The 26,161-nt window shown below is 37.4% G+C and overlaps 1 protein-coding gene across 1 annotated transcript in view; it reads right to left on the bottom strand.

The window, feature by feature from the left end:
• PRDM5 (PR/SET domain 5) overlaps positions 1 to 26,161 on the bottom strand; it is a 213,210-nt gene that overhangs the window by 113,318 nt on the left and 73,731 nt on the right. The window contains exon 3 of the mRNA XM_030313149.1: positions 22,979 to 23,101. Within this exon, the coding sequence (XP_030169009.1) occupies positions 22,979 to 23,101 (123 nt within the window). The remainder of the gene's footprint in view (positions 1 to 22,978; positions 23,102 to 26,161) is intronic.

Below are 26,161 nucleotides of genomic sequence, written 5' to 3'. Positions count from 1 at the left end.
CAGTCACCCAGAAAATAAAGTATAAATATATATTACAGATAGTGACATTTATATATATCAAATGAAAGCATACTTAAATTACTAAAAGTGAATTTCACATTGTTAATTTGCCTAATATCATAACATTTTGGGGATGCCTGTAAATGCAGCAGAAAGAAGTCTGTTAAGTAATGGTGTCATTTCTGCACAGAGAGCAATGAGATATCAATGATCTAACTATGATTAACATTAAATCCAAAACTGGAAGAAAAAAAAAACTTTGAAGTTATAACATAAGCCATAGTAACTGCAAACAAACCCTGAAAGAACTTCCAAAACCCTAGACCAGAAATAGAAAAAAAAAAGACCAGGTGGGGCACCTGGGTGGCTCAGTCAGTTAAATGTCCAACTCTTGATTTCAACTCAGGTCATGATCTCATGATTCACAGATCCGAGCCCCGAGTCAGTCTCTGCGCTGACAGTGCAGAGCCTGTTTGGGATTCTCTCTCTCTCTCTCTCTCTCTCTCTCTCTCTGTCCCTGCCCCACTCATGATCTCTCCCTCTCAAAATAAATAAATAAACTTAAAAAAAGAAAAGATAAAAAAAAGAAAAAACAACCAGGCACCTGGGAAGTTCAAAGTATTAACTGAATCATCATGTGTACCTAAATCCCACTAAAATGACAGAAGAGAGAAGAAAAGAAAACAAGTTCCACTAACAACACAAAAAAAATTCTGCAGAAAATTCTAGATTAGAAATCAGGTTTGAAATGATAGATAATTACTGCAGAAGAAATCTCAACCCATAACAGACACAAGAAAAATACTACAAAGAAGAATCTACTTCCCAAGGAAACCCCAGAGGAACTTCACACTTGGAATGAACTGGTACAAAAAGCCCCTCTGGGCCTTCGGCCAATCACCAGGGAAGCCAGAACTGGGGCTGCTTAGCTCGCTGTCCCCAAGAGAAACACCCAGAATTGCTGTCTCTTACATAGCTGAGGATTTGTTCTGGGACGGCTCCTGCTTTGGCTGCTTGAGGATAAAGAGAAGCAAAACATAGTCTGAATTTATTGAACCTTGATGGTAGGCAAGGGGAGAAGAGGACAAGGACAGTGAGCTCCACCAAGGAGTGAAATTTAGTAAGGGAGAGAACATAGAACAAAGCCTTCTCTCTGGCATTATCACCACAGCACTTGCGTTAAGCAGGAGGAGACAGAGGAGGAGGGGGAAGGGAGGAGGTGAGCTGGAGAAGGGAAAATGGAGGACGAGGAATGTGTAACATATGTATGTGTGTATGTGTATATTGTGTACACACAAGCAGAACCCCTGTGAAAAGCTGGGAAAAGATGCAGCAAACTATTATACAGTTATCATTTGGAGGCTGGGAGAAAGAGTAGTTTATATTCCACTGTTTCAGGTTTTGTTTTGTTTTGTTTTGTTTTGTTTTGTTTTTTACAACAAACAGAATCTTTGTAATCTTTAAAACGGTATATATATATATATATAAATATATATATAAATATATATATAAATATATATATAAATATATAAATAAATATATATAAATATATATATAAATATATATATATAAATATATATAAATATATATATATTAGAAAATTCCATGGAAAAGACAAAAATGATGATTAAATTCATCGTTATTGGGCAAGAAAGGTTTGATTCAAAAGTTCAAAGCACTGAAGCAAATCTAACCATCAGCTACAGTTAATTAAAGGAAGTTTCGGGGCGCCTGGGTGGCGCAGTCGGTTAAGCGTCCGACTTCAGCCAGGTCACGATCTCGCGGTCTGTGAGTTCGAGCCCCGCATCGGGCTCTGGGCTGATGGCTCAGAGCCTGGAGCCTGTTTCCGATTCTGTGTCTCCCTCTCTCTCTGCCCCTCCCCCGTTCATGCTCTGTCTCTCTCTGTCCCAAAAATAAATAAAACGTTGAAAAAAAAAATAAAATAAAGGAAGTTTCTATATTTACAGCATCCTTGCAATTTTTGTAACTTCAAACCTCCAGAAACCTAAAGTGATTTCTAATTAAGAACACAATTAACTTCTATTCAATTGTTACACTTTGTGCAAGAAAATAAACAAACCAACCAACAAAAACTATGCAGACATTCAGCAAAAGAGAGGTCTCTTTTTAAATGAACTCAGAAGTGGTAATTTCCAGGGTTTGGAAACCACTTGTTAATAGTTACCAAAAGCAACAAAGGACTCACCTAATGAAGATGTCAGAACACAATCATAAATCTTAGTGCTTATCTGATCAATATCCAAGAAATTTAATTGAAGCATCTTTCCAGAATATTAATAATCAAGTTTGTGATGGCCCTCATAGCACCAAGAAAAAATCATTTTTAATTTTAAAACATGATAACATTAACTTAAACTTCGGTCATAAGACACAGCATGCCATTCAGGGGCTCCATAAGAAAAGAAAATTTTAATATACCAGTTAAAACCTTGACTTAATAAAAGCAATAGCATTATACCCACCAAGGACCAACTACATGTTTTGTCTATATGCCAAAAATATGGTAAAAGGAATGTCATGGTATTACTCCAATCTACTTATTTAATAGAAATATCTGGATAGCTTTATTATATAATTCTTACCAGTGCCTAGCCAATTTGCTACCACAATGGTTTTAAGAAGTATCCTCTTAAATTGTTCCTTGCCTACACTTCACTAAGTTAATCACAACTTTTCATTATATTATTCTCTTTCTTCAAAACTTCCCATTGGCAGACCCTGCCAGATTCCTAATCTCTGGAGTTCTCTTGAACTCCAATATTCCTTACCTGTAGGCTCACCCCAGCCCCAATCGCCTGCCCTTTGGCAAGAAGGACTTAAAGGGTATTGACTCAAAGTCCTGGGATTCTAACCTTGTGCTCCAGCTTTGATGACTGTTTTAATATTTTGATCCTGAAATTTACTTCTTATTACAGCTCTTATTTCCCATCTTCGGGTTTGTGGCTTTTTCCCCTGAACACAGTTCCTTCTGTAAGAGAATCACTCCTTACATTTTAGGGGTTAGTGCCTTCCCTGACTCTGCCTGGGTTCTGGCGTCCTGCTTATGGTTCCTGTTATGGGCTCCAGGTGATTTTGCTGAAAACCTGTTAGCTGCAAGAAGGCTGTTCAACATGATGATCTGTTCAAAAGCAAATATTCCTCAGCCAGTGGTTTTCATTGTGTTGGGATACAACATAGAGTGAGTGGTTTTACAATTATTATTCAGCTCTTGAATTTTTTTTTTTAGTCTTGTTTCATTTTGCTTTATTTATTTGTATATTATTTTCAGCTAATTCTTATTTTAAAGTTTATTTATTTATTTTTTTATCTATCTATCTATCTATCTATCTATCTATCTATCTATCTATTTAGAGATACAGTTGAGGAGGGGCAGAGAGAGAGGGAGACAGAGAATCCCAAGTGGTCTCTGCACAGGGCTTGAACTCACAAACTGTGAGAGTATGACCTGAGCCAAAATCAAAAGTCGAACTCTCAAAAGACTGAGCCACCCAGATGCCCCTCAGCTAATTATTTCTACCGTAAGCTGTTTATACCATCAAAATGTTGCAGCCTACGTGTCCAATAATATAAATTGGAAAAAAATTAAATGCCTAACAATTGGTTTTAAAATTTACCAAATGTAATTTCTATAATAACATGTCATATATGTATCAATATAGTTAGATAAATATATAGATAGATAGGTAGATAGATAATGTGCCCCAAAAAGAAAAATATATCAACAAACATGTTAACAGAACTTGTTTCTAAGTAGAGGTAATTCTAAGTATTTTGCAGAATCTCTTCTGCTAGTCCATAGAATTAATAAGTGTTACTTTTGTAGTAAAATAAAATAATAAATAATAAACAAACCTGGTTCCTTGATATCAGAAAGCAGTGCTGCAGAGTGACTAAGGAGCACAGGCTTTTTTGGGCTGGCCAGGGTTCAAAGTCTCGTTTTATGATTAATTAATTAGCTGTATGACTGTGCAAAAAGCTTAATTTCTAGAACCACCAGTTTCTTCATTTGTAAAATGGAGAAAATAATTCCTATGTCATAGGTTAATTGTAAGGATAAAAGTGAAAATATTTGTAAAACCTAGTAAGGTGCCTGGCATAAATGATAAGCATTTATGAATGGTAGCAGCTATTATTATCATTACTATTATAACTATGCAAAATTTGAAAGCCAGTGGTTAAAATATTCACTTTTTTTCAAAATTTATTTCAACCCAACTGCCACATAACGTTGCTTTGACATTGCTGTTTTTGATAAATTCCATTTGGCCAAACTGCCCTCAGCCAAAATATAATTAAATTCCACTGCCTGCCTACCAGAGCTCTGAACTGCTTTGGATTTCTGGTTGTCACACTCTGTTCACTTGTTAACGTACTAAACTATATCTGAACTATACCTAAAAGTGACAAGCCATCTGCTTTGTCTGTGACTTGGGTTTCCCAAGACATGGGGCTTTCAAAGCTCAAACTGAAAGAGTCGGGGGCAAGCTAGGACAGTTGGTCACCCTAACTACACTCATCATGCTCTCCAAATTCTAAACTCTAAATTCTAAACTCCCACAGTCTCCAGCCCCAGCTCAGGATTCTCAACATACAGAACCAGTCACATCCTCAAGTACAGCTCCAAAGGCTTATCAAATAGACTCCCATAATCTGAACCCACTTTGTCCTCTCATCCTCAACTGTCCTTCAAATGAAGCTGCCTCCTGTTCTTCCGTCCAACTGGTATACTTGCTCTCAGAAAATACTGAATTTATTCCCGTGTTAGTACAATTGCAAAGATGCCACCTAGCCTCCTTGCTACAACTCCTCAGTGTCATCTGAGGCACACCTCATTTTCATCCTTCTCCATGAAACTCTCTAATCTACTGAATTAGGTTCCAGGAGTTTTCTCCATATATAATGCCTTAGGTTTATTGGGCGCTTGCAATTTATTCCTGTTTTTTGTCATTTAATTCATATGACCAGTAAAATTCTAATACATGTTGATTTTATCTCTCCAAAGATAATTTCCTCAAGGCAGCAAACAAGAATTACCAGGTATCCCCCACAGTGTAAGCTTTACTCATAACACTTGCTCACCATTTTACAAATAATGAATAGTGAAAAAAAAAAGAATAAAAAGAATATTAAAAGGCCGTGTCTACAAAAGAAAAGTACTTATTAGTAAAAAGTTTACTGATATTTTCCTTTATTTACTTTTTGTGGTAGGCTATTACCATAATCCAGATAGTGGTGATTTAGGAGGATACATGTGGACAACGTAAGAAGAAGTCATGATTGTGACACTGGCAAAGGCACAATTCATTGTATTGAAAAGGTAGTAAGTAGTGAAAATTCAGATTATCCAGCCAAGACAACTAATGACTAATCAACACGATAGGAAATCATCTTCAAAATGCTTGAGGTTACAAATTGAAACTATACCAATGTGGAGGAAAAAAAGTTGAGACTCCTATTCAATTATCAACAGAAGTAGGAAACAAGTGGTAAAGATGGAGAAAAGAAAACGTAATGAAATAGGAAGAATTCCATATTTAATATCTTCTCAAGTAATTCTTCTTTACAAAAACCCTGATTCAGTCTTAACCTGTGTATCAACATCATTTCTGTAGAGCTCAATATACAAAGCTGAAAAATATAAAAAAATAATCATTTCCATAGTGAAATTCACAAAGCATATCTATTAATAGCGATCTAATAATAAAACTAAAAACATTTAAAATGAGACATAACTGGGCCACCTGAGTGGCTCCATTGATTAAGCATCTGACTCTTGATTTAGGCTCAGGTCATGATCTCATGGTTCAAGAGATTGAGCCCCACATCGGGCTCTGTGCTAACATGAAGCCTGCTTGGGAGTCTCTCTCTCCCTCTTTCTCTGCCCCTCCCCCACTCACATTTTCTCTCTCTCTCTCTCCCCCCCTCTCTCTCAAAATAAATAAACATTTAAAAAATACAAAAATACTTTATTAAAAATAAATAAAATGAGACAACTATAATAGAACATTGCATTCCTATTTATTTACTCCCCTCTGAGGAGGGGGCTGCACCACTGTGATGTGGCTCAGAGTGGCATCTGTGGGAGGCGTGTACTGTATCAGGTTTGACAAGGTGACTTGTACTGACCCATGAAATGTGACTGGAAGAGAAGTGAACCATGTCCAAGAGAAAGCTTTAAGAGTCGTCACATGTTTGGGCCACTGCTCTTTCCCTTCTGCCAGAAAAACGCATGTCTCTGGTCAGTGCTGTTACTTTAGACACCATGGTTCACCACGTGGAACCGAATGGTGGAAAGAGTCACAGTCTCCAGTAGCCCATACCTGCATGGACAATAACTAAATCCTTGTTGCTATAAACCACTAAGACTTTAAGGCTCATAGGACAGTCTTCTTGGCAAAAGTTGACTGATACAATGATTTAAGCAAAATAATACTTTTAAAATTATTTTCTTGGTGAGTAAGAAGAAAACATCAAAGAGAATAGTGTGAAGCCGGAAAATGACAGGTATATTTAAAAGAGTGAATGGTGCAAAATAAGTTAATTTCATGTTTACAGTGCATCAGTCAAGCCCTATTTAAAAAATGGAAGTTTCAAACAAATGTAAATAAAATAATTTCTTTTCTAATCACAGCTGATAATCAGCCACACATCAAGGAGATTGTTTGATATGATTCCTAGGAATGAGTACTATATTAGACAAAAAACCAAGTCCATAAACAAAATACAATAATTACAGATCACTAACATATATGCTATCTTTCTCTGAGGGGCTCAAGCAAAGATAGTAATCTTTGAGGCATCTTCCAGAACAAATCTGACACCATGGAGAAACGAGTCAACAGAAAAGATGAGAAGAATAAAAAGAAAAATTTGTTACATAGAAAACACATAATGTGATCCTAAGAAACAGTGGCTCTTCACAAACAAACAAATATTAAAAAAAAAAAAACAAAAAAAACTATACCTCAGCTATTTTACTTAGATATGTTATAAGTCAATACTGACGGGCCAAGCAATCTTAGAGTAAGATTATGCTATGGAGAACAGAGCGGCTATTTTACATAGAAGCAATTAGAGGAAATACTGTGTTCTCACAGCATATCTGCTCTATTTAACATCAGAAACTCTTTTAAGTGGCCTCCACTTAACTCATTCCCAGATTTACCTGACACTCTACATCAAGTCTGCTGAATGATGCCCAGAGAAGTCTTCTCAGCAGCCTGCCCTCTGCTTTCCCTCATTCCTCTGTCCTCACCACTTAACTTGTGTGCTTCTGTCCCAACTGTCTGTTGTGCTTGCTCCCACACCTGTTTAATGTCACTTGTACAAGTCGTTTTAATTAGTAACTTACCTCAGTATTACATAAGCCAAAGATATATGAGAAAGAAAATATTCAACCGTTTCAAAGAAAACCAGTTGTACATTTTGAAGACTCAAAGGTGAGTCTAAAAAAATTGTCAAATTACAGAAGGCAAAGCAATTACAAAATATGAGGGGAATCATAAATCTGGAAGGATTCTACACTCAGGCTGCTTTGCAGGAAAGAAACTTTACTCATATTACTTTAAAAATAGCAAAACTGAATACTATAAGGAGTGGTTATGAAAAAATATGGTAGCAAACTCTAGTGAGAATACCTATACTCAGTATCAAGAAGGCTGTGGTCATAAATCAAAAAATAAAAATAAAAATAAAAACAAAAAATAAAGAATCAATGTATATTTATAAAACAAGTTAAAATAAAATGGTTGAAATACCAATTCTATGATCCCTACTAGAACAAACTTTTTCTATTACTTGACCAAGTACTGGTCCCTATCACATTGGAAAAAAGAATTCCCACCAAATTATTATATTACCAGGTCTGAACAACAGGTTCCCCACACATGCCTCCCTGTCTATGCTGTCCCCATCAAAGTATTTACCACCCTGATCTGCATTTATTTAGCTGCATCCCCCAAATGGGCTGGAAACTCCATGAGGAAAGGGATTATATCCTCAAATTATATATAAACTATCATTCCCAAAATATTCATTATTCTAAATGGCATGAGAATTAGCTAAACACAGGTATCTCCTTCCCCTTGCCTCTTCCTTTCTCCAAAGATTGCTTGTTCCCTGAGGGCAGGCACTACGTCATATCCAACTATGTGTAAATGTCAATACCTGACTCAACACCTTGTTCACTGAAGGCTATCCACAAAGGACCCACTGAATTGAACTAAGTAAGAGAAAAATAATTGTCATTTCCTTTTGAATTAATAAGACTGTAAAAGCAAGAGAGTCACTCAGGAAAGTGGAATTTGCTACAAAAAGGGTTGGGGAATCAATTTCCCATTCCCAACAAATTCTTAAGAATTCAAAAGTTAGCCAACAATTGAGAGTGTTTCAACCAACTGGAAATAAGAGAACAGATTAGACAAGCAGATGTGCTTCCTGGAAAGAGAACCGCACTCAACATAACAAAAGTCAATTCAAAAACACATGAGAGAAACTGAATGTCCATTGAATGCATTTATTGCCATATATAATGTGCACGGCACTGCAGAACATCCACACTCACAAGAATACCCATACCGTTTTCTGCTCTGCAGACCTTTACATACTTTTGGTGGAAACAGAACAAACCGGTTAAATTACAAAATGGAGCAACAAGGGCCAAGACAATTGTACAGACAGCAGCAGCTATGGAATTTTTAGAGACGGTTTCACAACAGCCTTTGAAATTCACTCCAAACCCTATAGGCTGGATAAGTTTTAGACAAGATAGTAGGATTGAGGGATTCCTTGGTGGCTCAGTCGGCTGGACGTCTGACTTCAGCTCAGGTCATGATGTCAGTTTGTGGGTTCAAGCCCCGCATCAGGCTCTGTGCTGACAACTCAGAGCCTGGAGCCTGCTTCAGATTCTGTGTCTCCCTCTCTCTCTGCCCTTCCCCTGCTCACACTCTGTCTCGTCTCTCAGAAGTGAATAAATGTTACAATTTTTTTTAAAAAAAAAGATAATAAGATTGAAAGGGAGTGGGCTTTTTAAAATAGGGAACACAACATCAGCAAACTGACAGTGCTGCAAAGGGTAGATTAGGTTATGGAAAGCAACAAACCGAGCTGTAACACTGGGTATTACAGAAAAACTGTAGAAAAGTAGACTGACAAAGCCACTTTAATACGTGGAGTGACTGAGAAGTCAGGCACAGATGAAACGTGCCCTGTGAATTGCAGTGTTTGTAAGGCAACCACCTCAGACTAATGAGACAGAAAAAAAAAAAAAAAAAAAAAAAAAGACTGAAAAGTAGAAACATATAAGAAATTTTGTTCATATGATCAATATGATGGTAAATTTTACATATCAACTTGACTGGACCACAGGGTGTCCAGATATCTGGTCAAACATTATTCTGGGTGTATCTGTGAGAGTGTTTTTAAATAAGATTAACATGTCAGTCCATAGGCTGACTATAAGAGCTTGCTCGCCACAATATGGGTGGGCCTCATCCAATCAGTTGAAGGCCAGAACAGAACAAGACTGACCCTCCACTGAGTAGAATTCCTCCTGCCTGATTTCCTCCATACTGGTACAACAGCTGTTTCCTGCCTTTGAACTTGAGATAAAACACATCCTGTGTCTCAAGCCTGAGGACCTTCAAACTTAAACTATACCCTCAGTTCTTCAGGTTCTCAGGCCTTCAAACTCAGGCTAGAAGTAGAATATCAGGTCCCCCTGGTCCCCAGTTTGCTGGCTCACCCTGCAGATCTTGGGACTTGTCAGCCTCCATAATCATATGAGCCAATTATTTTAATAAAGTCTCTTTACACACACGTACCTACACATATACATACACATCCTATCGATTCTGCTTCTCTGGAGAACACTGACTAACACAATCAAACTCGAAATGTAAGATGTTTGTTACACCACTACAATGGAATCTATCTGATAAAAAAACTAAAGTACATTTGAAATAACTTCTAGCCAAATAAAACATATTAACCTAGACAAAAAGGGAACATTGAATAACCTACAGATAATTTCAGAGCAGTAAGCTTTCAATATGAATAGTTTTAATTCTACTGTTTTTTTTTCTCATTTTAACAAAGAAACACTTTTGATAGAGATAAGTAATTCATTTGAAAAAAAAAATTAAGCAAGTATGTGCCAAGAGCTATGCTAAGATGAAGTATAACATAGTGAAATAAAACAGACACAGTACCCACCCTCAAAGAGCTTAGAGACTAGGAGTAAGCCATTGATACCACCAAAAAAATGGAAAACAACTTGATGAATGCAAGGACAGTGAAGAACATGCTGCTAATGGAGTATATAATGGAGAGAGCTGATCTCATCTGAGGTTCAAGGATGGCCTCTTGGCAATGTGATGACTTAGCTTAGATCTACAGGACACAAACAGAGGACTCTAGCAAAGGGAAAAGGGAACATGCATGTGTAGAACAAGTGGAAGGAACTCAAATATTCAATAGCTGGGTAAAAAAAAAAAAAAGTATAAGCTGCAAAAAAAGGAATGAAAATGAGTGGCTAGGAGGTGGTTTCAGAGAAGACAAAGGAAGAGAGCACTTCAAGACGAAGGTATTTGTCAACAACACCTAATGCTGCTGAGCAGATCTAGCAGAAGGAGGTCCAAAAAGCCTGGAATGCTTTAGTGATGCAGAGAGCACTGGTGGCCTGAAAGAGAGCCACCAGAAGCCAGGTCAGTGTGGGTTGAGGAGTGTGCCAGAGGTGAGAAAACCGGAGACCCAGCATAGAGACAATTCAAGTAAGGAGAGAGGATCCCCGCTGCAAGGGGATGTAGAAACAAGAGGAAACGATTTTGAAAAGAGAAGTGTGAGTGTTTAAAATCAATGACAAGAACCCTGTTGAGTTTGAGAGGGTGAGTATCGAGTGAAGAGAAGGGATACTCTATGTCAGAAGTGTTCATCAGAAGGAGGTACACAGGTGGAAGACTTGTTCTCAGGAGAGAGGAGGGGACACTTCTCTATGCTGGGAGAAAGGAAAGAGAATGAGTGGGCTTGTAAGTAGGTGTGCACGTTTGCTGTCAGAGCTGATGGATGTGCAAGTTTTATACATATCACCTTTGTTAACATTCACCAAAATAAGCGGTGAATATATATTCTTAGAATATCTTTTAATTTTCATGTATTTCCAAACATTAAAACAGGCTAGTTATATTCTCTTAACCACTGAACCTCTAAATAGAGTGTCCTCAATCCCCAGTGACCTCTATCTGTGATTTCTCCTCTAAGTCTCAGTTACATATTTCACTAGCTTTGGCAATAGGTCAGTTGTAACTATCACCCCAATTCATTTACTAAAAATGCATTTATTGGTAATATGGGTGAAATTAGTCAACAGGTACCAACTTTCAGTTATAAAATAAATAGGTCCTGAAAATATCATATACAGCATGGTGACCAAAAAAATGTACTTGAAGCATATATTCAGAATTGCTCCTAAATGTACATGTATTCCTCTGTTTCTTCTAGATAAAAATTGACTCCGGTGCTCATCATCCCTCTGATTGGGAGAATATGGATATGGGATGGGAAGCTCTGCTCCACTATTCCAAGGCTCTATAAACTCGGGCTCAGCTTTTTCATCTGCAAAATGGGATAATACTACCATTTGGGGGAGGCGGACTGTTAAAATTAAGTAAGATAATGTTGATACAAAAATGTGACAAATTTTTATAATGGCCCAAAGTGGCACAATTTGAAATCTCATTTCATAACTATGGATAATCAGTTTTCATTTGTCTTGTTTTGTTTTTAGTTTTAGTGACTGATTTTCTAGGGTTAAAATTATGATAGGGTTTCCTACGGGTTTTAGATGATCTCAACAGAGTTAAAAATCGTGTTATTGAATAACAAGGTGCAAAGTATTTCAAGGGATTATCATATATCACTTTTCTATACAATGTGGCATCGATCTTACCATGAATTGAAATACAGCAGAATATCAGATCACCTGGGTGGCTCAATTGGTTAAGTATCCGACTCTTGCCTTCGGCTCAGGTTATGATCTCGTGGTTCATGGGATCAAGCCCTGTATTGGGCTCTGTGCTGACAGTATGAAGCCTGCTTGGGATTCTCTGTCTCCCTCTCTTTGCCCCTCCCCATCTTGTATGCTCAGGCTCTCTCTCTCTCTCTCTCTTTCTCTCTTTCTCTCTCTCTCAAAATAAATAAACATTAAAAAAATAAAGCAGAATATATTTACAGAAGTTTAATAAAAGCATATAAATGCCCAATAATATGCATTTAAAACTGATAAAGAAAAGAAAATGAGAAAAGGGAAGAAAAGCTACTTATAAGCACACTACGCTCCAAAGTCTAGAAATGGGCGGATTGAATTAAGTCACAGAAGGAAAGCTCTCAAAAGCCTAGCTGGGTTTACATGCTATTGCCAGAAGAACAGTCAGGTTAACTCTTGGCAAGAATGACCATGCCCCTTCTTGTTCCTTTTTCCTGTATGGAAAACTAATAGAACGAATGAGCGAACGAAAGAGAGGAAAAAAAGACTAATAGCATAGACAGATATGTAAACAACCATTAAGTGTGCACAGCAATATCTCAAAGGACTTAGTTAACCACAAGAAACCAGGAAATATTGCTTTAATCTCTGCCCACTGAGGTGAATTTAAATAAAATGTATATTAAGTCCCAACTTAAGAAATAATAGATGCATTATTCAACTGATTATGCATTTAATTAAGCATAATAAAAAGTGTGTATAGTTTTGACGTAAGTCAGCCATGATAATGATATACTTAATTACTTTCCAGACTCTTGCTAAACATACTCCAAGTAAAAGGGAATGTCACAATTCAAATCTTAGAATTCCCCTCCCATTCAACTCTGTACCTACCTTCTTGATGCAATAAAGCAGCACAAATAATAGTCTACAACTCAGTAACTAATCTTCCTTTTTCCTTTCCCCAAGATGTCTTTTTTGAATCATGTGAGATTTTTAAAGAGGACTAAGACACAATTAAGGATGATTAGATTAGATTCTAAGAAACATTTTTCCTAAGGTTTTGTGAGCCAGTTTTCTCAAATTCTCAGAATTTAATATACTTACCTGGATACAGTATAACTTTATTGCAGGTTACATTAATTGAAAGACATATAAATTATAACATAAATTTTATACTTTCTTTTGAATATTTTATTAATTCAGTGATATAATGTAGAACTTCACATTTTACTTTGTATTGCTAAGTAGTAGCTGAACCTTTTATGAGAACCCACACATGCACTGAATGGAGCACATGTCTTTAAATAAAAATTTCCCTAGAAAACCCAACTTCCCTTCATAACTAAATGTGGCTAATTCTAGTGTTTGTGTTATATGCATTAAATTAACTTCACTCTGCAGTTTACTGACTACTGTATTTAATATCAGTCATTAAAAAATAATCTAAAACTCATCATAAAATGTATCTCCAGTTTTAAAAAAACAAAAATAAAGCCATTTTACTCTTTATGTTTATACCCAAAAAAATCTTGCTTGAAAACAAGTAGTATATTTTTGTTGTCTATATTTTAGATTTAACACTTAAATATATATGTATATATAATAATATAATATATATACATATAATAATATATAATATATACATATATTACATATATGTACATATAATACATATACATAATATATAAATATATAATATATACATATATGTACATATAATACATATAATAATATTATTATATATACATATAATATATTATATATAATTATATATACATAATTTTAATTTCCTCCTCTGATATGGGGTATTCATGTTATTTGCTTCACTGTATCTAACACAAATGCCTCTTCTTTACATTATATTTTTTAGCAACTACAATATTTTAAACTTTCTTCTTTTTAGTTTCTACCACATCTCTTCTTAAACCTTGTAATTATAAAGCACAGTTCCAGTGTATTTAATACAGTGCTGATTAATTTTCAAATCCTAATATTACATTTGTTAAGTATAATTTCAAAGAACCAGCTCGCAGCAAATATCATCTTTCCCACGAACCTCTGTCACTTCCCTATTCCATAGCCTAGGTTTCTGAGTTAGTCCAGAGTGGACTGCTTGCTGGGTTGTTAATCAACGGAGTATCTAAACTTAAGACTATCTGTAGTAATATCTGTAAAAAAAAAAAAAAAAAAAAAAATCTCTGACTTAACAACAAGGTGCTGTTGGCCACACAGTCATCTAAGAGATAAAATACTCACACAGTAGACTGAAATGTATGCACACATACCAGTACATACTCAGCACTCACAGAGTAAAAATGTAACACCTTGCCAGACCAAATACTCACATACACATAAACAGCAGACCAGAGTTCAAGTGGAAGCATTTGCTTTCTGTTATTTCAAAGGAAACAGACATAAGCTTTCTTCCAAACTGACAAGGCACAACCAACTAGGTATACATCAGGAAAGAAAAAGCAGTGGAAGGAGCAGTGAGGCCAGGTCACTGAGCGCTCGCTGAGCCCGACTAGATACATCCAGGCCACGTGGGCAGCGGGAAAACAAACATAACCAATACAGACTGTTCTTGACAATCTCAGTCCAGTGACAGAAACACATGTATAAGTAAATGATTTCTCCAAGTGAGCCCACGGACATATTAGGCAGTTTGGATTTCTATTCTGGAGGTATTGGGAAATTTTTAAATTAAATAATTTGCTTTTAAATTTTAAAAATTCTAGATTAAATTAAATTAAATAGAATTTACTTTTAAATTAGTAATAAATTTAAATTAAGTTTTAAATATAAGACTCAACGCTTTTCCTCCCAGAAGAATAATTTCACAGAATTCCTATTTTAAGTTCTACTTCATAGTTACACTATCACCAATCCTATTAACAAAGGCCCCAAATCAATTAGGAAATAAGCATTCTTTGGCCCTCTAGCTTCCCTTTGGTTAATGCCACAGAGGTGGACCTTGCTGGGTTACAAATTACGAAAGCACAGGAGCCTTTTAAATGATTTCTAGAGACAATACCTACGAACATCCAGCATTCCCCATTCTGAAAGATACCTGAAAGCAGGCAGAATGTCGATGTGCTAAGAGACAATCGGCCTGCACAAAACCTGCTTCTTTTAAAAAGCTGAAAAGTGTCTTAGCACAATCAAAATGATCTTCAACCTATCTCTAAAGGTTGTCCAAATCACTGTATCTGATAAAGGTCTCTGCACAGTACAACAGGGCACCTTCCCCACAGGACATTTCTCACATTTACAAAGTCCTAGTTATCTTTCCAAAGGGAAGACAAGCCACACAGCTACAGCCAATACAGAGTCACAGCAAGCAAGTGGCCTGGGCAGACGCATGCTTCCCTGTGCATCCAGCAACCAGGACACTCAGGAGCAGGCAAGCAGGCTGCCGCTGCATAGTTGAGAGCAGGCCCGCTAGGATTTAGTCATTCCACATAGCAGGTTGTTCCCTGAGTGGTGAATACTTACTTACTAAAGAGTCTTCTACATGCTTGGAATTTATACTTGCTACCTCGAGAAGATGTTAGAAGAAATGAAGTAGATTTTGCTCTGTTTTCTATAGAAACAAAACGATAAAGACAAAAACTATAAACCTGGCAGAGCTGTGATCATGAAAATAGTTGCTAACTTATACTGGCACACATAGGGGCCAGGTGTTTGGCATATGTTACCCTTGTTTAATTTAATCTTCACAAAATCCAATGAGGTGGTATTGTTATCATTAATTCACAAAAAGGAAGAGTTCAAAGATTATTTTGACCACTATGGAGACAGTAACTAGCTCGTCTTTTTAACTACAATATCTCCAGCGTTCTGGACAGGCCCTGGCACACAGCAGATCCTCAAGAGCTATCAGGTGAATGAATGCATTAAGTGAACTGCTCAGCCAGCAAGGGTCAGAGCCAGGAATCTACTGCTTAAATTGCCTTTCTTAATAATATCCAAACTGGGCTGGTTCTGCATTCCTCTGAGTCTGTATCAAGTCCTTGTTTTGTCCACGAACTTTAACCTTTCCCTGTTGTGCTCTAAAGCAAATTTTCCTCATTGACCATTGCCAGAGCCAGCCTTAAAGATGGCCCCCAATGATGCCCCACCTCCTGGAATTCACTACCCTTGTGTAGTCCCCTCCTCCACTATACCAGGGTTGGTCTGTGTCTATGTGACTAGTAGCATTCCACAGCAATAATGGTACAGTATGTCATTCCCAAACCTTGGTTATAAAAGATTGCTTGTCTCTCCCCCTCCCCCCCACCTCTCTCCTTCTCTCTCTCTCTCTCTCTCATTCTCGCATCACTCTCAGAGAAGCAAACTTTCATGTCATAAGGAACCCCCGGGAATGTTTACATGGTAAAGAAGCCATGTGAGTGATCCTGGAAGTAGAATCCCCACCCCTAATCAAGTCTTTGGAGATCAAACAGACCCAGATAATTAATGCTTGATCACAACTTCATGGCAGTCCTTGAGCTAGAACTCCAGGACCACCCAAGTTAAGTTGCTCCTAAATTCCTGATCCTCAGAACATGTATGAAGTAATGAATGTTCTTTGTTTCAAACTGTTAAATCTGAGGCAAATTTGTTACATAACAATAGATAACTAATACAATCACAAACAGATACAGATAAGACAAGATAGATGAAAATCATTCTGAAAAATTATTCAAAAGAAATTCTCTAATAAAAGTGATTCACAGAATAGCTCATAGTCAAAGGTGCCACAACGGTCTGTTTTGTTGCTGGATGAGACATGGACACTGGCAAGCGGGAGTAGTCTTCAATGGAGATAGTAGAAGAAATTACCTGTATGGTGTCTTGCTTCAAAAGCCCAGGAAGTCCCACCTACTCAAAATTTTCCCCTATACTCAACCTGCCATGCTCAGATCCTAGAATTTTACTATTATTAATATCAAGAGATTTAAATGTTAACTGTAACACACTTTTAACACATTAGCTAGCAGCTGGGGAGAAAGGAACCAAAGGAGAGAAGAGACAAGGACAGATATTACCTAAGCATGACCTTTATGTAAAGGAAAAGAAGGTGCAATGCTTGAATTCAGGATAGCTTGAGAACTTAAAAAAGATAAAGGAATACATGATGTAAATAACTTTAAAATATCTATATTTTTAAACTGAACATAGGGAAGGGAGAAAAAAAGAAAAGCAAACCATAAGAGACTCTTAGCTACACAAAACAAACAGGGCTGCTGCAAGGTGTTAGGTGGGGGGATGGGCTAAATAAGTGATGGGTATTGGGGACGGCACTGGTTGTGATGAGCACTGGGTGTTATATGTAAGTGACTAATCACTAAATTCTATACCTGAAACCATTTTTACCATAAATGGAACTAGAATTTAAATAAAAACTTTATATAAATAAACAAACAATTTTGCAAATGTTCAGCAGTTTCAAAATACCTAGGTAGCAAGTTCAGAAACATGGAACGTTCTCAAAATCTGAATTTACTCCTTTATAAATTATCTCAACTCTAAGGTTTTAGAGCACAGAGGTTCAGAGGGTGGGAAGAGAAGACAGGTCACCTGGGTTCAATTCCTAGCCAGTACTTCTTGGCTGTGTGGTCTCAGGCAAGTTACTTAGAGTCTGTGTATCAGCATCCTCAGCTTACAAAGGTTGGTGACAATTACAGCACCTTCCTCATAGGGTCAGGGTAAGGATCAGGGTTATAATACACAGAAGCACTTACTGGCACATAGTAAGTGTTCAATAAGTGTTAGCTGCCATCTTCATCATCATTACTAAGGATTAACATATATTTCAAGGTTATCGCTATGCATCACTTAAGGATATTTCTATAAATACTCATTTGACTTGTCAATAAATTATACTCTGACTTAGAATAATAAATTGACAAACAATATAATAATTCCTCTGCTCCCTACAGGAATATGTGGCCACAGCAGAGCTAGAATTTAAAACTTCAGAGGACCAACTGCTTGTAATTGTACTTGTAATTGTACTTTATTTAAACTTTTACCTCATGAAAGGCAAATATGTACTTTGCTGTAAGATAATCTCTTAAAAGATTTGCATATTATTTAACTGATATTTTTATGGTATTACTGAAGAAAATCATTAGACAGTTGTACCTTAATATTCTGTAACAGATTCTAGAAAATATTATAAAAATGCCACTTATATAAATCTGATAAGAAGAAACAGAAATAGAGAAGAAACTAAATTAGAGAAAACTAATTTGGTGTAGAAATGAAAAATCTTTTTGATTTTTTTTTTTTTTATTTTTTGGTTGCTTGGTTGCTATAATGGTACCTGCTATATGAATGCTACATCAACACTATTTGATAAGTGTCTGGATGACAATGGATAAAGTCTTATCCATGCTTTAAAAATATTCTAGTTGCTTCACTCTTAGGAAATCTACATTTGATCCCCCAGCTCTGCCATTTTGAAATATCATGTGTCACCAGAAGACTCCAGGATAAAGTAAGAGTGTCTGTCCATCCTCACACAAGGCAGAGGAAGGACAGAAAAGAACATGTAATAAAATAGCTCTCCTGGTAATGGGACAACTAAACTGACATCAGAATTGGGACCCGCCTGTGTTGACGTCACAAGTTTGGCTCAATACCTAGTGCTCTCTCAACTTATTTAGACCATCTCCACAATGTGACATCCCTTATGAGGTATATCAAAACCCAAACGTTTTTCCATATGCTCCTTTTTCTCTATAACACCAAGACACCTTTTCATTTATGTTGATAATATATTGCAAAAAGTCCCAGGGAAGCGATGCCTGGAAATATGTCCTTAAGAACATGAGATGTAGCACTCTCTCTGAAATGTCCCAAGAATTCAAAGTCTCAACTTTAAATGCATAATCCTGTACTTAAATAGTTTTCTATGAAAAGATCAGAAAATGTTTAAAGCCTGCAAAACACTGAGTAGGTCAAATCTTTTTTTTCAAATAGTACATTTTTTCCTTTGGGGTAACAAAATTAGTACTTAATAAGAATCACCCATTTTTTTATGGAGCCTAAGAATTCTTTTGGTTCATTTTAAGTCACATCTTTCACACTTTGAATTGTCTGGTTCAGTTGGAAATATTTTTCATAAGTCTGGACATACAGTTCAACTAATTATTCTAAAATGTGTGCATGTGGGAAGAATTTTTTGCTGAAGAGATCCTTCAATAATTCATATATTTAAATCATTTCCAAAGCAAATTTTCCAAAATCAAATAAATTGCAAAACTACAAGTAAACTAAGTCTCCAAAAAGGAGTTTCAATCCACTGCCAAAACAGACCTCAAATTCTTAATCCCTAGTCCAAAAAAATTGGACCAAGTATTGACGTTTTCCACCAAGCAAGCCACATAGCCACAAATGTTTCTCATTTACTCCACTCCTGGGACATACAGCTCAAATAAAAAATTTCCTGAATACCCCAAATTTCAGATACAATTTGGAATGTAAGTGATTCATAATGTTATGCAGGAAACATTATGATCTTCTCCTACCAACTCAATGTTTCTGGAATGCAACCCTCAGGAGATTATCCCAACGAATTAGAAGGCTGACATCACTGTCAGCCTTGTGACCCAAGCATTATGTCCTCTGCCCCCAGCTCAGATGTGATTTTGAACCCTGAACAATCTGCTACTCCAGCTACTGTTCAAGTGAAAAAGAGGTTCCATCAAGGGAGCTAACAAAGATCCATACTGTGCTCCATGGCAAGAAACATGGTAACAGTGCACTAAACCCCCATCTAAGTAAAGGCCCAAACAACATTAAAAGGAATTAAAAGGCCCTGTCATCACTTGTGCACCCAAAGATACTCACAGTGGCCTCTGAACAGATTCTAATTAAATTCAAGTATGAAACTTCACAGAGCCTCTAGTTAATGAATCCTATTCTTTTTTTTTTTTTTAATTTTTTTTTTTTCCAACGTTTATTTATTTTTGGGACAGAGAGAGACAGACCATGAACGGGGGAGGGGCAGAGAGAGAGGGAGACACAGAATCGGAAACAGGCTCCAGGCTCCGAGCCATCAGCCCAGAGCCTGACGCGGGGCTCGAACTCCCGGACCGCGAGATCGTGACCTGGCTGAAGTCGGACGCTTAACCGACTGCGCCACCCAGGCGCCCCTATGAATCCTATTCTAATCCTACCCCCACTTCACCTCCTCTTCAACCAAATAATAATTTCTTAGAGTATCAAAGTTGCAACAATAATGTTTTGTGGATTCCTATTGTCTTTCAAGTAAAGAAAGATGGTTAATATAGAGAAAAAAGCTGTACAATGAATGTACAGAATGAACATGAAAATTTTGTAAGTCCAAGCAACCACGGTTACTAAGAAAGACAGATATGCAGGTGGCCACCATGTAATGAAATAAATAAATAGGGCATAGAGAGCAAATACTGACATAGTACTCCATTACCTAAAGGGATCATTACAAGCAAAATGTACAGTTAGAGGAAATACTTAAACAAGGATTATCTGAGGGAGTCTGAGACAAAACTCAAAACTGAGCACACCCTGGAAACTCAGGCAAATGGAGAGAGCTACTGATGCTACAGAAATAACAGCCAATAGGAAGAAATTTCTCAAACAAAAGGTGTCATCTGAGCAAAGGTTAAAATCATTATTTAAGCATAAGGAGGAAAGAATCTATTTTAAATAGAATAGCCTCCTCGGGGCACCTGGGTGGCTCTTTTGGTGAAGCATCTGACTCTTGATTTTAGTTCAGGCCCTATCCCATGGTTTGTGACATTGAACCCCCACGTCAGGCACTGTGCTGACAGTGTGGAGCCTGCTTGGGATTCTCTCTCTCCCTCTCTCTCTGCCCCTCCCCCACTCTCTCTCAAAATAAAGAAATAAACTTAAAATAAATAGATAGATAGATAGATAGATAGATAGATAGATAGATAAATACAATAATACTATCTAAAACACAATAATAAAGAAAACAAAACAATGGTTTTGCCTAAAGTAAATTTCATGGGCTTTTTGATATTGGTAACATTCACAAGGAAGCACTTAAACTGAGTCTGGAAATGAAAATTGTGAGGTAACCAAAGCTGCTATGAGATGACTGCCTCCAGAAACCACAAAAAATAAAACAAAATACTTGAAATAACTTAATGTCTACACATTTAAAGAGATCAGTTTAAATCTGTTGTTGAATCAAAAGTATGTCATGAATAATCTAAAAAGTGGCTTGAATATCTCTAACTGCTGGAGGATCTTATTTTTCATCCCACCCTAGCCTATCGGTAAGAGGCATCTCTCACTGATCCATACAAAAAAAAAAAAAAAGACAGTAATCACATTGGTTATATCTAATACTTATGTGTACTGAAAAGATTTGGTTAGCTAAAAATTCCAGGAAGTGGAATAGTCTAGATGACTATCTTTCTGGTTACTTTAAAACCTAATTCTATGTATTTTCCCTCTTGTGACCAATGGTATTACACTCAGAATTGAGTGAAATTAGATAACCCTCAGCAAATTATTAAACTTTCACAGTTCTTATGAATAAATACATGATGTATATGAAGCTTCTAGAACAGCACACATGGTAAATACTTAAAGAAATACTAGTTCCCTTATTATTTTCCCTTCTCTTACTTCTGCTAACCATTGTTTTGCTGCTTCTTCTGTAGTTTAGGATCCATGAGTTGGGTTTTCCCATGAAATGAGTCAATTCCCCAATAGAATGTAATGTTTTTTTGTTCTGTTAATCATCCAATCAGTGAGTTTTAATTAGAGAACTCCTCTAAGAACTTATTGCCTTAACTTTTTCTCTTCTTGGCCGAGTTTCTACTGTGGAATCACCTAAGTTCAACTCATAGTTTGTATCAGAGCCTAACATTACATGCAGCACTATACTAGGATACAGGGATACAGACAGAATTCAATAAAATACGGTTCCCACTTGGGATGGTTAATTTTGTTAACTGAGCCACAGGATTCCCAAATAGTTGTTTAAACATCATTCAGGGTGTTTCTGTGAGGATGTTTTGGCATGAAATTAACATTTAAATAAATGGACTTGAGTGAAGCAAATTGCCCTCCACATGTGGGTAAGCCTGATCCAGTCAGTTGAAGGCCTGAATTGAACTACAAGGTGATCCTCCCCCAAATAAGAGAATTCTCCTGCTTTATGACCTTCACACTGTAATATCTGCTCTTCCAGCCTAACGGCATGTGAAGTGGGACACTGGTTCTTCTTGATTCTATGGCAGCCTGATGGTTCTCAAATTCAAATTCTATAGCAGCTTCCTTGTTCTATGGCCTCTAGACTCAAAGTGGGATTTTGAGCTCTGCAGATTTTGGATTTGCCAGCCTCCATAATCATACGAGCCAATACCTTATAATAAATCTCTCTCTGTGTCTCTGTCTCTGTCTCTCTACCCCCCACCGTCTCTCTCTAATATATATATGTGTGTGTGTGTACACACACACACATACACATAGACATAGACATAGACATAGAGACCCTATTGGTTCTATTTCTCTGGAAAATTCTGAGTAATACACTATCCTCACTTAAGAAGCTCAAAGTCCAATCATGGGGATATACCCAAGTAAATTTTCTCCATGAAGCTTTTCCCAAATAATAACACAGAATATCCTACTATGAGCCAAACAACCAACAAACTAAGGAAACTATCAATATCCACTGAATGAATTAAAAGTACTTGAAAACAAGATCTGCCAAGGACAATATCAGACCATGTAATTTGTTCCCTCAAGAATTCCCATAAAGTGAGTGATCTGGTGTCAATTTACAACTAGACTTGCCCTTTCCTGCATATGCTGACTAGATGAGATTTCTCTGCTTTATGAGATAGTTACTGTTATTTGAAGCAAGTCATTGGGAAATAAATCTAAAACAGGGAGTGCAGTTAGAAATTAGTTCATTCCCCTCACAGAGCATACATAGTACAAATAAGAAGCAAATAAGCTCACTTGAATGGCAGCCAAGTTCTTCTGCTCCTGAGATGGTGCCTCATGAACAAAGCGAAGCCAGTTGGAGTGTCGTGGATTGGTAGCATCCAAAATGTATAGAACTTCTCCCTTACTCCCACGAACCTGAAATATAAAAAGCTCCTGAGTTTGCACTTGAAGTCAGTATTAGTCATACTAAACATATCAAGGGTAGGATATGATATTATTTCATAAGTATATACCTTTCTTATTGACAGGTGTTGAATAGATGCTGGATTAACATCCATTCTTTCCCTTAAACACACATACAAATAGAGCCTAATATTTTATCTGGCAGATGTCTAGATGACTCACAACTGCAAGCAACTCTCAGAAACATCCTGTGTTGATAGCTCTTTTCTGGTTAAAATTATTTGTTTGTAGGTATATTTCAATATATGTGTTGCAACTGCAATTACTCAGGGGATAACCATAATTGCAACCCGTCCCCTTTTTTCCACTGAAGAGGGTGATACTGCTTGGTTCCCAGTTGAGGGGGTGGAGCTGGAGCAATCCTTTCAATTTGTCTCTCCACCTGTTTACTGAATCATTTCCATATGAGGAGGACTTGCTAATGTAACCAGTAGAATCTAACATCCATTGAGCCACATTTTCACATTTTTAACTAGTAGGTGAATAAAACAAGTTCCATTCTGTCTTTTTTTAAAAAATTATTTTAGAGAGAAAGAGAGCGCATGAGTGGGGGAGAAGGCCAGAGGGAGAAAGAGAGAGAATCTTAAGCAGGCTCCGCATTCAGTACAGAGCCCAACGCGGGTCTCAATCCCATGGCCCTGGGAGCATGCCCAAGTCAAAATCAAGAATTGGACGCTTAACCAACTGAGCCACCCAAGTGCCCCATTTTGTCTTTTCACAGACTGCTGATGGCTTGCTGAGGACAGTGGGCCCTCTGCTTTGTGTTTCATGCCATAAGCCCTTCTGGTCAGAACCACTCAACACTCAGTTGGAGGGAGGAAGGTAACTGCCAAAGAAGTGTGTAATCTATTGGACATTCTTGAACCCAAGTTGCTTTAAACCAAGCTTCTCCAAAGCCCCTGCATTGTAGATTATCAGGCACTGCTCAGTTTAATAATACATATATCAATCTCTATCCAACTCACTGTGTGTCTATATTCAATTGGAATCCAGGGGAGAAGAAAGAAGGAATGAGTGATTAGCACTTCAGATCCCTAACGCCAAGTAACACAAATGTAAGAATGCAAATTCACCTTTGCAGACTTGGGGTGGGGATAAACATATTCTACATTTCCAAAATCTTATTTAATAAAATAAAGCACAACCAGCCTAATAAGATATGTATTTTCATGGTATATTTGGACAATCATGCATTCACTCAACATAATTTATTGAGTTCTTACCATGTGCCTGGTACAGCTTAAGGCACTGGGAACCTTTTAGTGAACAGGATAGATGAGGCCTGGCATCGCAGCACTTCAGAACAAACAAGTATAGAATATAACCTCAGGTAAAGATAAGTCCTGTGAGTACAACTAAAGAAGAGTAGCAGGAAGCAGAGTGAGGGGAGATGAACAGTCTCAGATGACATGGTCAGGCATAGCCTCTCTGACAAGGTGATCTGAAAAGAGCTCTAAGGAAGGAAGGCGCCAGGGGCACCTGGGTGGCTCAGTCGGTTAAGCATCTGACTCTTGATTTTGGCTTAGGTCATGAGCTCATGGTTCAAGCCCCGTGTCATGTTCTGCACTGACAGCACAGAGCTCACTTGGGATTCTCTCTCTCTCTGCCCTTCCCCGGCTCATGCACATGTGCACATGCTCACTTGCTCTCTCTCACTCTCTCTCTCTCTCAAAATAAATAAACTTAAAAAAAAAAAAGAGGAAGAAGAAGGAAGGCATGAGCCAGTGAAGAACCAAAGAGTGCTCCCAGACAGAAGGAACAGCAAATAAAAGGCAAATAGAAAGGCCCTGGGTTAAAGACAAATTAGGTTTGTTCAAAGAACAGCAAAAAGGCCATGGGACTAGAACAGAAGGAGCAACTGAGAAAATAATGGGTACTGAGATCAGACAGACTGCACTGGCCCAATCATATACTAACATGCGACCAGGAAGCCATCTACAGAGGTCAAGTTACCCATAAAAACTATCATATATAAATATCTGCTACATGCACTGAAAAAACCAATATTTCAAGATTTCAGCAAATATTGTCCAGAAAAAATACAGTTTACCTGTTTCTACTATCATATACATTCACTGCCATGCTTCTCAAACAATTCCTGTTTTCTTAAATGCCCAAGGATTCTCAATAATCATTTAAAAATCTTGCTAATGAAATGCCAGACCTCACTGAGAAGGAGGAATTTAATTTTCAATATTATAATTGGCTAAAAGAAGAAGTTAGGAGTATAAACACCTACTATTTATATCTCATGTTTAGGTGTGAAGCTATGGGAATCTGTAACTTCCCACTAAATAAACTCATGCTGAGAAGATCTCTTTTGGCAGGCACTTAAAAATTGTACTACGTTCCTACCCTCAACCCAGAACCCTCACTGCCCAACAGGTAACATCAGAAATGTCCAGAAACACTGCTAGGATAGATAGAAAGGACCTTCTACACCTCTCCTCAAAGAGGACAACAACCCACCTTTCTTTAAACAGGGCAAATAATTTTAAATACTTGGGTATAAATTCTCCTTGCCAGGTTCCTCCCTAGCTACAGTAACAAAACTATATTGACAAACAGCTAAATTAAGCAGAACAAGTGGCAATACCATTAGATGCTTGAAAAAAATATTTTTCTCAAGACCAAAATTAAAAACCTACATCTGTTAGGTAGAAGCTGGACAGGAGCAGTGGAAGGAACACCCAGAGGCAGAGTCCCAAATCCAAGAAGGGGAATGGTACAGACCTGAGCTGGAGGCAAGGATGGTGAAAAATAAGCAACACGTTAAATGCCCGGAGGCACAACAGTCTCACCTTGTGGCTTCCAAAACCTTGGAACTGGCAAATCAAGAGCCACAGGTGCAGAGCATAAGTTCTTCCCTTCACCTCCGCCGCTGGGTAACCCCTAGACTCATTATAATGCCTTTGCATTGCAGGTACAGCCTCCCCACCCCCATGGAGAAAGGCTGCCTGTGGGTTCATATACAAATCTTGTAGGTTCAAACTCCTCCTCCCAACCTGTAGG

This window comes from Lynx canadensis, chromosome B1 (genome assembly GCF_007474595.2).
Source record: "Lynx canadensis isolate LIC74 chromosome B1, mLynCan4.pri.v2, whole genome shotgun sequence".
Classification (NCBI taxonomy): domain Eukaryota; kingdom Metazoa; phylum Chordata; class Mammalia; order Carnivora; family Felidae; genus Lynx; species Lynx canadensis.
The sequence above is the reverse complement of the archived record's forward strand: the minus strand, read 5'-3'. Positions and strand labels throughout refer to the sequence as shown.